This window comes from Labrus mixtus, chromosome 21, assembly GCF_963584025.1.
Source record: "Labrus mixtus chromosome 21, fLabMix1.1, whole genome shotgun sequence".
In the NCBI taxonomy this organism is placed as follows: domain Eukaryota; kingdom Metazoa; phylum Chordata; class Actinopteri; order Labriformes; family Labridae; genus Labrus; species Labrus mixtus.
The window spans coordinates 9,252,670-9,270,651 of NC_083632.1; the positions used below are offsets into that span (position 1 = coordinate 9,252,670).

The following is a 17,982-nucleotide window of genomic DNA, read 5'->3' on the forward strand; positions in this document are numbered from 1 at the left end:
CCTGCATGTGCCCGGCTGCCACAAGGTGAATTTTCATGTCACGTCGACGGGATTTTGTATTCAATTTGCAAGAGGTTATTATGCTGCACTTATCGACTATCCTTTTCTAAGTTAAACGACAAGGGCTTTTGCAACCGAGTTTGGCTCAATTTTCTTTTTTTTTTTTTTTTGATGTGTTGAATGTACATGTGCAAGCCTAAAGGGTGCAGAATATTACAAGTGGAGTGGTAACTTACCTTTATGTTGTTTAGGTAATTCTTCCACTGCTGCGCGGAATCTCCAAAACAATCTGAGAAAAACAGAAAGAACACACAAAAGCGTTAAAAGATTTGGACTAAAACAGATTAAACGGCCGTATCACATGCATGCATTTGATGAATCAACTCCGTAGGAACCTCCCTACATGCAGAGCTGAATTATACAATGCACACATTATACAATTATACATTATACAACACAGTCATAATGAAACTCCTGTCGCTGTGACCCTAATTACTGTTATTTTCAATATTTAATCACCTTAACGTTTACAGCGTTGGTGGTGCCTGCAAAGACAAGCACTACTGTGCAGTATAAAAAGACAACACTTAAGATGAATCACAGAACACAAAGAAAGGCAGGTTGGAGAACTCTGCCACCAATTCAGCTCATTTAGAATTTAAACACTGCTGCATACATTTAAAAAGAACACTTGTCTTAAGGAAGTTAAATACATCACTTTTTTACTTTTTAGAAAACAGACAGATGAAGTGGACAGATGGTCTGAAAGCACTATTTTGTTTCTGTTTTGTATGTGTGTGGTCCAATGAGGAGGGTTAACATGAGTCAGATAATTGCAAAAAGTAAAACGAGAAATGAAATTGATTACAAAAAAGTTTGGGGTTTTTTTTTACTGAAAATAACTGAAAAAAAGTGCCTGGAAAATCAAATTACAGTGTTTTCGAAGAATAAAGCAAAAGCCAGGTTACATTTGGGTAGAAAAAAAAATAGCCATAGATTGTACCTATAACTAAACTGTGCATGTTAAAAGACTTCAGTGAACTCTGAATCAGTTGACCGCATTTTTTGCTGACAAAAGTTTGAGTTCTGACTTCATTTGTCTCTGAACGCATCATTGAAAGTGACTTCACAAAAAAACGTTACTTCATCAATAAATGAAAATGACCTCATCGCATATTTACAACGCAGTTATAGAGTCTTTCCCTTCCTGTCGCTATATTCAGCCCTGCTTCTAAACGCTCGTGTTTGCACGGACTCTGGCTGATTCATAAACGTGTCCTTGTGTGAAATACTATCAGGAGATTTCGAAGCTTTTTCTGTTTAAAAGTAATGAATTGCGTCGACGACACACACACAGACACACACAAAAAAAGTGCAGCCATTTAAGGACAGAGCCGAGAATTTGGTGTCTGTGGAAGCGAGCCATCCATCACGTGCACAATAAAGGAGTTTTTGCCTGACGGTCGAAATTTATGGTCGCCCTTCTCTGCCCTAATAACTCACAGCGCTGTGTCAGAGGCTGACAGCCGGAGCCCAAAAACAGCCCCCCTGTTATCAATCAAAAAACACTTGCATATGTTTAACTTTCGCCTGATCAGCAAGACGTTTATAGGCTATTGAGTAATAAGATAAGTGGGTCTATTTCTATGGGAAGAAACGCGGAGGCTTTAAATGATTAATGGGAGCCACAAGAGGAGTTTTTACGCGCTCATGATATCAAAAAAGAGCTTTTTTTTGGCTTGAGTTTGGCGGAAATGTGAGGGTGTATCTTGAATCTTTAGACAAAAAAAAAAAAACGTGGAAACATCTGAATACAATTAAACAAATGATGTGGCAGAATTAAAGCTCTTTATGACTGCCTCAGGGTGGTTTCAAATTAAACAAAGCGTAGTTAATAGTCTGACCACACCAGGCAGAGCAAACGGCCTAAATCACGACGGAGGAGGCACGGAGAGGTGCACCCTCACTTCTCCCCTCCACTCCTCATGGATTCACTTTACAGCGTTTGACCTGAATCTGACTGTGAAGAGGCACAAAAAAAAATAAGTGCAGACAGCTGACAGATAACTGGCGTGCAGGACGGGGAACTGACAGATGACACTCTGCTTGATGGAGAGGAGAAAGTTGCAGGAAATGTGAAACATGCCGATGGATATCTGAGCACATTGAAAAGGAGAGCCAATTTTTTTTCTCTCCTTTTAGGACACACACTTTTTTCATTAATGATTAAGAAAGGGTGAACAGTATTTTTTTTGCTAAATACAAATGTCACAAATAGGAGTGTAATCGCGAAAAGTATTTGTCTCATTATTTGACAAAAGTAGCACAGGGCCTATTTTTTTCTGTCAAGTAAAACGTATCGTTTGCATCTTGACACTTATCGTTTTACTTTCGTTGGCTTGTTAAATCTTCCACAAAAACCTCACCATACATTTGAGGCGCATGCGTCAAAGCGCCAATTACGCAAAGACGCACACAAAAACTCCAGATTAAAAGCTGCTCTGAGTGAGTGAAATGTGAAATGCACACTCGTCTGAGGAGGAAACGTCACATTCACTCGACCCCCCCCCCCCATCACCCTCGAGTTTTCTCTTTGATTGGGAGGCGGAACAGGCTCTGATCTGCGGACTTATTCCGATGCTGCTTTGGTATAGGAGGCGGAGTGATCTCTCGTGTAGCCTCGTAAACCGAGTGCGCTCTCGGACCTGCAGCCACACTGTCAGAGCGACACCGGAGATGAAGCAACGCGGCTGCGATTCGCACGGATTCTTCTCACACAGGCGTCTCTTTTAAGGATTTTACATCTTTTTAACTGTGGCTTTAACCGTCTGAAGTCTTTGAGTGCGGGCTTTCTTTCCTCTACACATGTATCTCTCAACCATTTTGATGAGAATTGGGTCATGATCACATCGCCCACGGTCTCTGTCCTGAGAAATAGCACGAACACAGCGTGGGAGAGCGGCTCCTCGGGGGAGAAGGGCGCAGAGAAGAACAGCAAGAATCCAACCGTCCACAACTCGGTCTCGCCCGCAGACCCTTCTCGCCAAGCCGGCCGTCTTCCCATCAAGGTCTTAAAAATGCTCACGGCTCGGGCAGGACACCTTTTACACCCGGAGTACCTTCAGCCTTTACCGTCCACGCCTGTCAGTCCCATCGAGGTAAGAGCCGACGCGATTTTTGTTGAAATGTTTGCGCACACGGCCAAGTATTTGGCTCTGAAATCAGAGAACACGAAAGCTTCTTTTCTCTTTTTACTGGATGGATGTCGTTGACAAAGTCGATCGATAACTGAAGATTGTATTCAAACGATGTAGTAAATTATTCGATAGAGGAAAGATTAGCCTTCTTGTTCTCTGATTTTTACACTTGATGTCGGAGTTTATTGTCGTTTTTTTGGGAGGTTGTTGTTTTTTTTTTGTATCGGATTCAGACTCGCTGTGAAATTTAATGACCTTGTTGTTGCAAGCTGATGCCCGTGTTTGTCATTTTCGACGCGTGGCAGCTGTACAGTCTTATCTATCTCCTGTACATCAGCCCCGTGAGTGCGTTACCTCTTAACGTGCTCATTACGCTGAGTTCTGAGTTCCATAACGAGATAAGTTTATGCGCAATGCGTAAATTGCGCGAAAGCCTTTTCTTGTGAGTATTTGCCACATAACCTGGCAATCTGAAGTGCTTTGATGGGTCATGCTAACTGTGTTTTGTTTTTGTTTCACTAGCTGGATGCAAAGAAAAGTCCTCTGGCTCTGCTGGCGCAAACATGCTCCCAGATCGGCAAACCGGACCCGCCGTCCTCCTCCAAGCTCTCCTCCGTGACCTCGAGTGGATCTAGCGATAAGGAGAGTAAATCTGGCCCGCTGAAAATGAGCGACATCGGAGCCGACGACAAATCCAGCTTTAAACCGTACTCGAAATCGTCGGAAAAGAAGGAGTCGAGCGGCAGCCTGAGTGGAGATAAAAACAGTTTCCGAGTGCCTAGCGCCACCTGCCAGCCGTTCAGCCCCAGGACAGGCAGCCCCAGCTCCTGCACCTCCGTGTCTCCTGTGCCAGCTGAGGGCAAAGCGGGAGACAAAGAGGACAAGAAGGAGTCTGATAGCAATAAAAGCGGCTCTACAGAGAGTAATGGCAGCCATAGGATAAGTGGAATTACCTCTGATGGCAGCCAACACCAAGAGAACACATCTGGATCAAAGACTGTTACATCAGACTCAATATCTGTGACCTCCTCCTCCTCCATGCTCTCCTCCGGACTGGTAGCCCCTGTTTCCCCCTACAAACCCGGGCATACAGTTTTCCCCATGCCACCTGCTGGTATTTCATACCCTGGAAGTTTAGCGGGGGCCTATGCAGGTTACCCTCAGCCGTTTCTCCCTCACGGAATGACCCTGGACCCCACCAAATCCAGCAGCCAGCTGTTAAGCGCACAGTTTGCTGCGGCCAACTCTCTGGGATGCAGTAAAGCAGGGAGCCCTTTAGCTGGAGCTTCTCCCCCTTCTCTTATGTCTGCTAGTCTGTGTCGGGACCCGTACTGCCTGAGCTACCACTGCACGAGCCATTTATCCGGTGCGTCCAGTGCGAACTGCGCGCATGACTCTGCGGCGGCGGCGGCAGCTGCTGCGCTCAAGTCCGGATACCCGCTCATGTACTCCACTCACCCGCTCCACGGCGTGCACCCCTCGGCCCCGTCTTTTAGTGGACATCCCTTATATCCATATGGGTTTATTCTGCCTAACGACCCTCTGCCGCACGTGTGTAACTGGGTTTCTGCTAACGGACCTTGTGATAAGCGTTTTTCCTCCTCTGAGGAGTTGCTCAGCCACTTGCGGACTCACACGGCCTTTGCCGGCACGGAGAAGTTGATATCGGGGTACCCCGGCTCTTCTTCTCTCGCTAACGCCGCTGCAGCCGCTGCCATGGCGTGTCACATGCATATGCCTCCTAATGGAAGTCCAGGCAGCCCCGGCACGCTGGCCCTCAGGGGCCCCCATCACCCCCTCGGACTGAGTAGCCGCTACCACCCGTATTCAAAGAGCCCTCTGCCCACACCCGGGGGCCCGGTGCCGGTGCCCGCGGCCACAGGGCCTTACTACTCCCCGTACGCCCTGTACGGACAGAGACTGACTACAGCCTCGGCCTTAGGATACCAGTAGAGACAGAGAATTATACGTTTATAAAGGAGATTTAGGCCACATGAGTTTTATATTGTACTTCATGCAGGGACTGGATCCGCGTGAGGATCAGTGTATTTATTTGCGATAGCTTCAAGCGTGACTAAAAATAAAAAATAATATAACTTTGAAAAAAGCCTCACTTTGCATTCTTTTACACAGGAGAAAATGTTTGTGTTCACTTCACCTGCTGTGTACCAAAACTGTATTATTATTATTTTTGTACTGATTTAAATGGGACCTCTTCCACTTACATGTAATTTATTTTTATGCCTCACTGTTATTTTAAAATCTGCTGAGTGATGACACAGAATAATAGAAATCAACACCAGAGTTGATTTCATGTTTCAGAATTTATTATTTTAGGAGAAAAAACATGAAAGCTGTATTTTTCTTTCCTGGGTGACACATTGAAAGTTTGGAACAGCTTTAAAAAAATGGTTACAATGCGGTGAAATTAATTCATAAATTAATTATTCCATGGCAAAATCAGACCAAAAAAAAGGCACTAACAAGAATTTATAACATCCTATTTAATTAATTTTTAATTTATTGTCAGCTGTGTTTGTCTTCTTGGACAATGGGACTGTTGGCTTGTGAGAGCTCACTATGATTTTTTTTTAAATCAAATATATCATATTTATTTATTGGGGTCAATATTTCATGTTTAGAGGATTTTACAAACATTAACACAAACAAATATTATAAATATGCAATTATATTGTGCACAGCCACGGTTAATGGTTATAATTTCATGATATATAACTTTGGTTTATTTTATATATTTCACTTTATTACCATGAGGCTGTCAGGGGGTCTTTGCAAACATCTTGCAGATGAAAAAGTAATGCCAGAGTTGTAAAGTCTTCTCAGCATTTTATATTAAAAAACAAAAAAAGTTATTACTGAGAGCATGTATGTTCTTGCATTTTGAACTTAAGATGCTCAAACCACTAACAGGCCTTAACCTACAATATGTACTATGTGTGTGTTAGTGTGTGTGTTCAGATGCATTATCCCATGCTCATCAAAACATGCAGAATCTTCTCAATCACGAGGTCATGCATTATGCTTTCATTAACGAAGACAAACGAGCGAGTGATATGAGCGAGGAGCTCCCTGAGCAAAGATTTACGATGACACCAGATGTGGGACGTTTCCACGGCGCCTGTGATCGCTGTAATGAAGCCGGGAAGCAGAGAGCATGAAATAAAGCGAGGCCTAACTATTCCAGCCCCCTTAAAACAAATCAGCTAAATCAAGCCAACAGTGTCATTATCCATCCTCAGTAAATCAGGCTGTTCTGGGGCAATAAAATCACCATCATTAACGGTCACATGTCGTATTCATCACATGCACACATCCTTCATGCAGATGAGCCCTAAACAGCTCTGTGATAGATGGTGATGAAGCCCTCAGGTCTACACAACAGCCATAAAGCCATGCAGGGTAGATCAAACGTGATGCATCTTTTTTATTGACAGTATGATGGGAACAAATGGGAAGATCTTCAGAAATTATTCCTCAATATGTAATAGATGTGTGACACAGCAGTATAAATTCACACGTCCTCTGGTGCATGAACAAATTGAACCAATAAGGATTTAATGGACTGATGGATCATCTTGCGTTTAAGGATACTACGCAGCAGAGCAAACTGTAATAACACTTGATAAAAAAAATATATTTAATGAGCAAGCATTGGATGTTATTGTGATACATTTTTTTCTTGTGTCACAACTTAGGTATTCAGTTTATTTACAGTACAATTCCAAGTGATGGGTTTCATGGTTATGTTCTTTCTAAGGGAAATCACATTAAATTCACGAAAAAACCTGAGAACAAAGCATACAAACAACCATTAGTGAACAAAAGTGATTATGAAGTAATTATCGCAAAATTATAAAACTATCATTTAGGAAAACCTAAACCCTATCTTTGATGGAAATTTGCAAGTAGTCAAATAATTTATAATGAATGTTTGGACTCTCTATAATCTAGTTAAAGGCAAATATGAATGCTTTTTTATGGTTATTTAAATGCCACATTTTGTCCCCTCTAGGGACCCATAAGAAGAGGTTGACTAATGAATAGATAATGAATGAGAGCATTGTAAAATATGTCTTCATTGATTTTATACACAATTTAACATTTGTCCTCACAGATGCACACAACATCAATGTGTCATCAACAATGTATTACATGTTGATGCACTGCTTATGAATGCTACACAGACGGGGTTAACAGTGGAGTGTGCAGATTAACGTGTGCCTCTATTATTCCAGTGCTATAACGTATTGCACTGGAAGTTTTGCAGGTTGGTATGAGAACCTTTAATGTAATCTGCCATCAGTCACTTTAAAAAACAAACTTGGGGCGCAGTGGTTAGTGCGCGCGCCCCATGTATGGAGGCTATAGTCTTCCAAGCGGGCGGCCCAAGTTCGAATCCAGCCTGTGGCTCCTATCCCGCATGTCATTCCCCACTCTCTCTCTCTCCCTGATTTCCAACTCTATCCACTGTCCTATCTCTCCATTAAAGGCACAAAAAGGCAAAAAAAAAATCTTTAAAAAAAAAAAATAATAATAATCTAATTTCTCGTATCCATACAATATTTATAATACTGCACAGTATTTATTACATCAACTTTTTTTTTGCAATAGTGGGAGTGTAAAGCTTTGTTTGAATTTTTACAATCATACATATTGTCTTAAGGAACTCAAGTTAAGATTACGATTAACTAAATTAAATTGGTTGTTGGGGAAAGATGCTGCATTCAGGACTGAGGTCATTTCTTTCTGTTTATTACATTAAGTGACTCACATACATCTATCCTACCGTGTCGAAGTCTATCAATCTTGAACAGATGATCTCTTTCCCACATGTTCCAATGTAAAATACTGCCAGGACCTCAGATAAACTGGACGTCGTCATGACTTCACGTTGAATCACGATGGCGGCCCCACCTGTTCTGCTTTGAAGTGCAGTATGAGCGAGACTTTCGGCCTTTCACCTGAGGGGGAACAGATCGGCACGTCATGTTCAAAATGGTGGCTTTTTTTGCACAGCTGCATGCCACGTGTTAAGCCGTCCTCTGGCCTTGTTATGGTTGAAGGTCCAACAGTCATGCAAGAAAACTGACTTTCCAGAAATAAATCCATGCCGCAAATACATATATCATCCAGCTTTCAAACACTTGTTACAAATGTTTTGGCTATGTAATGAATTTAACACCCTTCTGTCAGCTGTATTAATGATCCCAACGAGGGATTTCCCCCGTTGTTACACAAACATTTGCTGCCTTTGAATAAATCTTCCTCATTGCTTATGTGCTCTGGAAAGTCAGGCGGATCTCTGTTTACAGACGCAGAAGGAAAAAGCCGACGACCTCTTTCATGTTCAATCAGCTGAGAAGTGTGTCTTCCATCATCCAGAGGAACGTCGGGGTTCATGTTTGTGGGAGAAAGGCTTTCGCTTCTCCAAACAAGCGCCATATTTATCATCACTCCATCATTTCCTGTCCTTTTGACAAGGAAAATAAACATAGTACTACAAAGTTAAAGCTGTTTTTTTGACTGAGCTGCTGACCTTTTGAGGCCTCTTAAAGAAGGAAGTGAGTGTGGTATGCTGAGATTACCTTCATTTGAACAACTTTTATTCCATTCACTCAAAATAAAGTGTCTTTTTGAGTAAAAAAAAAAAAAAAAAGCCAGTCGAAAAAGAGGGAACTTTCCCTCCGAAGACAGTCTGTCAACACACAAAGCAACGGAAAGAGCAACAGTGAGTTAAACAGTGGGCCCTTGTCTTTCAGCACTCAACATGCCCTATAATTTACACACCACTGACAGCGGCCATTTTGAAGTCTGTCATAGACGGCTAACTTTTTTGTCTCCGAAAACGTCTTTCTCACTTTGAGTCGGCTTCTGCTCGGGTCCGGGTGATTAATGACTTCTGGCCTTATTGTGCGTGGGGGCTAATTAACTACATACTGACTGAAGAGACACGCTATGAAAACCTTCCTCTGATAACCCCCCCCCCCCCCCCCCCCCCCCCCCCCCCCTTCCCCCTCTCCTCCTACTCTTGGTCTTGGCATGTGGAAGCTCTTACTGACAAATTTGCAAGAAGCAGACGAACGTTGAGTAAGATGAATGGCCTCTGAGAGCAGTAAACAGCCTTTAATTTAACAGTGTTTAAATGTATGACACGCTGGCATTGTGCTTCCGCACTGTTCGTGCTCTCTCCTTCGGGAAACGAAGCCAAAGTTTTCCCCCGCAGTTAATTTTAAAATAAGACTTGGCATATTCATGTGTAGGGGAGTTTCTAGGTTACTCAGGCTTGCAAACACGTGTTCCTTGCCTTTTTAAGTTTTCTGCAATCCCTTCAGACTGACATTCTGAGACAAAGACAATCAGTTTCTTTAGCGAACTCGTCTCAAATGCACTGAAGAGGCAGCCAATAAGAAGGACGTCTGATTAAGTCATAAACAACTTTAGTAGAGCAGAAAGAAGACATTTTGTTTCACACTAACAAACAAAGCCAAACAATCTTTCCCTTTAGCTCAGCTGCCTTTGTGCCACACCTATGGTTAGAAATCTCCCCCTTCCTATTATTAGGTTTGTTAACATACAGTATTGCCGTGTTTGCACTTATGTCGACAGCCTAACTTAATCGAGTTACTATCGAACTTGTGTGCTTCGCCCAGCGCGACAGTTTTAGTGGCAGAATTATTACCTTGACCTATGAAAGGAAATTAGCTGTGGACATAACTTGGAGGCTTTCTTTCTGGTGAAATAAATAAAACCAATATTTACCAGAACTGTGACAATGATGGAAAACAGCAGTAAAAAAAATATTTCTTCAAAATGAAAAATGCCAGACAGATCAAAAGTTGTATAAAAAAATGCATAAAGCCAGCTGGCAGACCATTACAGGTGATGGACGTTTCACTTCCCTAAGTCAAATATAACAGACTGCTGTTCATTAATATACAGGGGGGCCTGCAGAATCCATCCTGCCATCTGGTTAAATCGACAGAGTAATCTACAGCTCGTGATTATGGCTGAGGAGCATAGTTTCTCTTTCATCTTTGAAAAAAAATAGTTTCCATCTGCACCGAGTGGCACATCATTTTTCTTTAAGACAAATGGGCTGTTTTGGTATGATCCAAAATTAGATCAGCAGAAAACGATCAATCTTGTGAAGGGGTCTGGGAAAAGTATCGAGGACATTTGGATTCTCCTCTTGTCTTAAGCATCTCAGCTCTCACTTTTCATTGCTTGTCATCAGCATTCTTCCCATGATGCCATCACATGGACTTAAGATGGATATGAAAATGTACCTTAATATAGTGGTCCCAGCTTTGTTCCCTGTGGCACTCCACGACAGATGGTGACCTGTGATAATATGTGACACCAGAACCAAAACCCGCACTTAGGCAAAGAAGACAAAATACTTCAAGTCTTCCTGTCTGCAAATTAGTGAGATGACACAACTGTCAGGTGCCAGCCTCCTCCTATGACAGCACCCCTCCTCCCCCCCCCCCCCCCCCCCACTCCATTACAGAAGCAGCGATGCTTTCATTGCAAGACAAAGGGGAAATGGGTGCATGTTTTTTATAGAAGACCTGTCTGTCAGCTGGCTCTCAAGTCATAACAAATCACCGGCACTCAGCTGAGGCTGAACATTCGGGCGTCAGGAGGAAGACGGATGACCTGCAGGCCTTTGAAGTGCTCTGGCAGTTCAGATGGCTCAGCGGCGCTGACAGAGAAATATACACAACAGAGCAACCAATAATGAGAACATTAAACATTCCAGCCACCTGACAGGCTGACAAAAACAGCCTGGCCTCACATCAATCATCCGCTGAGACATAACCTTGACAATTAGTCCCCTCTGATACTCCTGGTAACCCCTGGGCCTACACTGCAGTCCTGACTCCATTTAAGGAAGACAAAACCAAATAGCTCCATCTAATGCCTTAATTCTGATTGATAAAGACTAAGCGGTGATACAGCCAAAAATAAATCGTCTCAACAAATGTGGAATTTCAGATCACTTGTTTTTTTGTAAAATAATGGCTCTCCAAGGATGTGAAAACCAAAAAAAATGCACAGATTGTATTTCAATTATTTTCCTCGTGGCCTCTGAAGATGTTTGGGCTAAGAAAACAAAAAATGTATCCAGTGCATGTTTATGGCTCTGCCTACTCAAATATGTGTTTTAATGACGCCCCAAAGGCATTTGGAAGCTATATAAATACTTGTAGCAGAGCCAGCACTTAGGTTTTCAATAGAAGTCAAGGCATAGATCAGCATAAAGTAAGAGCAGTTCAGTAATGTGCGCCTAACAAGGTTACATATCTTACATCTGTATCTGTGTAAACATGTGCTAAATGTCAAGGCTGCTATTAAAAAGCTCTATAAATCCAGCTCACTAAAAGACTCAACATAATTAATCTCTTTCTTTGTCTTTTGAGCATACTCCTCATTAGCAGAGTGCAGGTTTTTCTTTAGTTGTGCCTGCACCCTAAGATCCAAATCCAAAGCAGTTGACCTTCCAAAAAAAGCAAGGGGCCATGTTGTCATCACTCTATTCACTCTAACTATGTAGTTATTGTATGACAAATGAGCCATGTGAAATGACGTTTCCCTTTCGCCTTCACACCTGTAGAGAAAAACAAAGGCGTCAGTCAGATGGATGGATGGCAGAACTTCAGAACTACTGTATCTCGCTCTCATTTGGTTAAACGGAAAGAGCTGGGCCAACGACTGTTTGAAAAAAATACTACCTGAGACGTAGTTGCAGAGCTCCAAACCCTGAGGATGATAAATGGCTTCGCTAACCCTGTGGGACTGCAGACCCAAATGAGGACGGAGCTAATTGCCGTGCGAAAGGTTTTGGCATGAATGGAAAGCAAATGCAGGCGAGCCGCGGCCAAAAAAAAAAAGAGCCCAGTTGCCGCTCTGAACTCCTGGCTGGCTTTTGCTTACAAGAGTTCACTTGGTGTCCATAAATCATGGACTGCTTACAGCTGAAACTGCCCTTAGTCCTCAACATGCAATAGACTGAGTGACAGATTCCATCCTGACTACATTAGCCCCCCAGTTCAAACGAGGCTTCTTTTTTTAAACTCTCCTACCATCTCCAACCTTGCAGGAAATGAAAACCAGATGGCTGAGGATATCTGTGTAGAACTTAAAGCTGAGCCCATATGGGAGAAAAAGACACAAAAGAGTTAAAAAAAATTATATATTGTTGAAGGAAATGACAGGGGTCAATTCCAGGTATCATGGGTTTTTGATATCCTTCAAATATGACTGTATCCTGAGGCTATGATCTGCAGCACATTACTCATTTTCAGCTGACAGCCTGAAATGTGGTTTCAGTCTGTGTTACTCCCACACATGTGAGCACAAGTGCAAACTCAACCATCAGTACTATCAGCTGCATTCATGATTTTTTAACTCTTTTCTTGAACTAGACCGCACTCCAAATGCACAAAACTACCTCCTTAAGGCTAAAAAGAAATGTTTTAATTGCATCAGGAGTCAGATCTGCATAAAGAAAAGCCATCGTAAGAGTGTTGGGTGGAGTACTTTGGTCAAGAGGAAGTAGATAAGTGGGTGGAGATGCTCAAATGTAACCTGCTTCACAATGTGAAGAGATTGTTGTCACTTTGCTCTAGACCAAATCACACAAACCTTCAGGTAATTGGTGTGCATTTGTCAGGGGGATATTTTATTGTATATTTGGAGCATAAGGGAGAATTAACAGCAGTAGGACAATGAGTGAGGGATGTCCATCTGCAATGTCAACTTTCTATTTTCTATTAAACTGTGACACATGGATGAAAAGAATAGAGTTGGTGTTATTCAACCAAGATAACTAATAGAAATCAACACGGAAAGGTTGGAACTACTAAAGCCTAATGCATTGAGTCTGTGTTCTTGTATTATCCCAATGGTTTTTCAGTGTATCAAACATTTAAACTACTTAAATACAACTTAAAGGATCTTTCAGTTGGTGTGGATATTGGCACCCCCTGTGGATAAAGTATGAAATATTTTGTCCCATTTAGAGCACTACCTTTATCTGGATAAGGTAGGTCCTATCCAGCTTTGGCTGAATATTTGGGCAAAACTAAACACAAAGGTAGACTGGAGAACTTGATCCTCGAAAGCAAAGACGAGACTAGTCTTATCCTCTTGATTAAACCTTTTGAACAGCCCTGGGGATTCTCCCATAGAGTCGCTTTCAAATAAGTCTAATTCCCTTTATACCAAATAGAGATGGTAACTATTTGCTCATGAGTCTACCTACCATCATTATAATCCCTTTAAAGTTTCCTTTTTGTAATCTATAATGTAAAGGCCGTGCATCTCATAACTCTCATCTGGTTAAGTAAACATCAAAGTAAAATCACAAAGAGCCTCGTGTGGACACTGAAAGCTGCACTCCAACAACAAACGGCTGCAATAAACCATGAAGCAGTTTACAGTGCAACGCACGCCTTTGCTTTTAATAAGGGTACTTTATAGATATTAATCTCAGGAATTTTTTACCTTACAATAGATTCCTGATGTGAGCTGCAGTCAATTATGTTTACTCGCCACCACAGAGCAGACCAGTGAAATATTCCCACCTGCCCCTTCATACCATTACATTATTTGTGATTTTATTTTATGGGGAAAGCTGGTGGTGACTCATTTTAATTCAATTGCGTGAAAACCAGAGGCCCAATCTGTTTTCCATGTTCTCCGGCTGCAGCTGAAAACACCTGCCTTGTTCTCACAGCTAATATATTAAGGAGTAAGTGCCTGAGCAGATGTTGGAGGGTCAGCAGGGAGTCCCAGGACTTCTACAGCACTCAATATTTATTGGACTGGATCAGAAGGCAATGACATGAGCCGTCTTTTCTCTTGATAAATCAAGTTCTGCGTACAGGTAGAAGCCAGAGCACGATCCACCCTTCTGGAAACACCTTTTCCAATTTGTCTGACTTTAAATCGTAACAGAGGCCAGGTATGAGCTAGAATTTCTCCCTCTAGAAATGCCAATCAGGGTGAAACCTCTTGGAAAATGTTTGAAAAAAAACTAGTTCAACTTTCTCCTTGGAAACTGTACCGTGGTGGAATCTTTTATTTGTGTTTGCTTCGCGATCACTCACGGAGATCAAAGCCCGCGCTTAAGGCCTCGGTGTCAGCTCGAGACATCGGTGACATCTTCCATTCACACCGCGTCTTCTCCTCACATCTCACACGCACTCGCTCGTCACATCCCACAACAAAGAGAGATGCCCCGAGTTATCATCCATCAAACCCGAGCCTTTTATGGCCCATCAAAAGACAATGAAGTGCCAGAGTGAAAGGAGTGTTTGCAACGCGAAGTGACAGCGAATACTCCAGACACAGATTAAACAGCGTTGGAAATGAGAGAGCTACAGAACGTTTGGGGTAATTTGTGAGAATTAGATGTTATGATTCATCTTTATGGAGGGAAGGAAGCACAGATATAAGCACAGCGATGGTCCCCACTCTGATAATTCAGGCATCTCATTTTGCTTTGGTTTTGAAGTATAAGCTTCATATGGTTTCAGAGCCAAACACTGTGTTTTGAAACTGTCTTAAACACCTCACTTCTAAGGTATGATGAACATGTTAAGATATAACACAGGCTCCTTTTCCCTTAAAGGCATCCTGTTTATTCCATCTATTATCAAAGCCAGCAAGGTTTAAGGGCCCTACTGGCAGTACAGTAGATCAGACATTCAGCATAAATCATCAACTGCTCTTTGTATGTTATCTCTCGTGGATTATTCCTCTCAAGTCAACCATCAAGCTCTGTTGGCACGCCGACGTAAACAGTTTGGTGAGCAGGGTAGATTTTGCAGTAACAGGACACTGCCGTGATTAAACTGTATCCCGTCTGTTTCTGATTTATTATGACAGCACAAACTCCCCGCAGAGCCGTGTCGTCAGGTGTGAGGACTCGTGCTGTGTGGGACACTTGATAGGCTTCAGGCTTTTTTCGCTGAGACCTTGTGAGAGAGTCTCCTGAGACGCAGCTGAGAACGCTCGAAATCTTTATTACCAAAATATACAACCACGATCTGCTAATGGGGAACGGAAGCGGAGCGTGCACTTTGGACTGAAAAGTAGCAGCTGTGATTTTTTTTTTTTTTTTTTAAAGCAAAAAATTGAAATCTGTGAGATTTTAGATCTGTACACCTGATATGGAAATATGGAAGTTTTCTCTGAGTGTAATTTGATGCACACGTTTTGAGTGAATACCAGGATTTTGTTTTAGCAGCAAACATCATGATAAAGATATATAATACACGTTTTAACCTTGTTTCTACATAAACTACTGTATTTTTTTATTTTCCATATTATCTCGTGGATGTTCAGGTATTTTTTTCAGGCAGATGAAGGCACAGTCAAAATTTAAAACTTTAAAAGCAATTTTTTTTATTTATACAACTAATTGAAGAAAAAGTGTGGCCTTGGAGATATGTGCTGTTTGTGGTTTCTGGCGCCATCTGTGGTGATAAGAGGTTATTGCTGGAATGTTTCTGAATTTATTCTTTGTTTGTATTCATGTATTTGTATGTTTACATCTGTATACTGATACTTTAATATTTCTGTTTTAATGGGGGGAGGCTGATGATAAAGTCAGAGATCAGGGAGAGAGAGTGGGGAAAGAGGGTGGATTTGAACCGAGCCGCCTGTTTGGAGGAAATCAGCCTCCTGACATGGGACGTGCGCACTAACCACTAGACTACCAGCGCCCCTTATTTTCTATTCTTATTACCTACCTAAACACTAATTTTTGCTTACTCTCTAATGTTCACATTCTGTATTTTTGTACTGATGTTCAAGCATGCTCCGTCTCTTCAAAAATGATAAAACAAATACAAAAACTTGTTAAATATCACATTAAATCACTGACAGCAAGAATGTGACATGTTGCCACTGAAACTGTGTTTTCAGAGTCTTTCAGTTAGAGTCTTTCTGTCTTCATTCTTGTCCTAACAGGACCCAGAACAGCTTACTTTAGGACAATATTCATAAAACTACTCTTGGCTGAACTGTTATGGCGTTACAGACTTTATTTAACAAGTGCATTTCAAAGTTTCCTTCTTTCCTCATTTTGATTTCAGACCTGTAGTCTGACTCAAGATTACACTATACCGATACAGTATGTACTCAGTTTTAATAAATGTACCTAATTACCTCTTTTGTAATTACAGGAAGTGAAACAATAGTACCAAGAGACTTCAGTCAAACCACAACTTGAAATGCCATTGCCAATACAACTTTACAGAGCTTCTACAACTTGTCCACAAGCTTCCAGGATCACTTTTAAATCTTTAGCTGTAAAAAGTTCCTTTTCATTTGGACATTAACAGCATATAAGGTCCAAAAGCAGCTTTTTCTTTTACAGAACACAATATGACATATTACAGAAGGAAAAGTACATGTGTTAATAATAAAATGTCTGGTGGCTGAATTCTACTAAGCTGCTTCAGGTTCCACAAAGAATAAATGTTTGCCAACTGAAACAACATCATAGCTTACCTGGACAGTTTTATGGAGCAGAGCCTTTTATTAATGTTCAAAGTAAAACTTGTGTTTTCAATACCAAGTCCAAATGTCTACCGTGAAAACACCCCATGTGGAAATACACAAAAAGAATGCCCCAAGTAGTAAGTGAAACATAGACGCTTTACTATTCAATTATTTGAAAGGTGAATGTTGATGTGATCTTCAACAAGGCCATGCAAAGGAGGGCAGTGGCTAATGGCAATGGATCTGAAAAGTGAGTTCAATTTAAGTGATGCATCTGTATTGTATGTTTTGTATTTTCTATATAAATATGTTTGCTGACACAATAAAAAATAAAGGGGTCATTACCTAGTCGGAATAAAGTACAGAATTAGTATGGGGGGGGGGGGGATTTAGGTTAAGGAATGTCACTTAAAAGTATTTTTTTCATTTCAGCTGCATGGTATGATTATATGATTAGACCCAAAACATCTCACTTGGAATCACTCCATGTTTTGGTTTTCATTTGGCAAAAGTATCACCTTGACCAAAGTTTCAGCCAGCTGTGCTGGTTTTAAAAGGTGAGGTTGAAACATGGCAAACCTCTGATGGTCAGAGAGAAGGATCAGTAGCTAAGACAAGCAATCTGCTGCAGCAACTCTGCAGGCTGAAACATGTGAAATACACATTTTCAGCACATCACAAACATTCATTCAGCAACATTTATAGTTTCAGTGTTGTGTTTTATAAAAAAACAAACGTGTGCATACTGAATCAGGTGTGTAGATGTTACCCTGCTGCCTTTGGTAACTCAGTGCCTCTGGACACTAAACAGTAGCTGCTCTGCAGATAAAGGTTGTAGTGCAGGGTTAAGTGGGGCCGGGTTACTCTTGGCATTGGCCTGTTGGTATTTAAGAAGGTTTGCTATCTTCCAGAGGTGCAGAAACACTGCTGTCTGAGGCACTTCAGGAGTCTGGACGGAGAGATAATGATCAAAAGCTTCATGTTAGACGTTAAGATATCTTAATCATTGCTTACCACTGCTTTGTCTAACATCACATGACAATGTGCATCGGCCTTTGTGCTTCATCAGGGACACAAGTGAACCTTTCTGCATCTTTCTCCTCTTGTTAAGCCATTCTCTGCTACAAAATTACATTAAAATAGTTCTAATTAGAAACTCTGAAGTGAATTATTCATGATACTATCTTATTTTGTGATCCAATTTAAGGAATAATTGAAAATATACTTAATTAACACTTTCATTAAAAGC

The 17,982-nt window shown here is 41.5% G+C and overlaps 1 protein-coding gene across 1 annotated transcript; it reads left to right on the forward strand.

Annotated features, from left to right (window-relative positions):
* Nucleotides 1–2,558: 2,558 nt before the first annotated feature.
* LOC132955599 (zinc finger protein 503-like) lies at nucleotides 2,559–5,304 on the forward strand. Its single transcript, XM_061028508.1, has 2 exons — nucleotides 2,559–3,158; nucleotides 3,720–5,304. The coding sequence occupies exons 1-2, from the start codon at nucleotides 2,901–2,903 to the stop codon at nucleotides 5,148–5,150; spliced, it is 1,689 nt and encodes a 562-aa protein (XP_060884491.1). The 5' UTR covers nucleotides 2,559–2,900; the 3' UTR covers nucleotides 5,151–5,304.
* The last annotated feature ends 12,678 nt before the right edge of the window (nucleotides 5,305–17,982 follow it).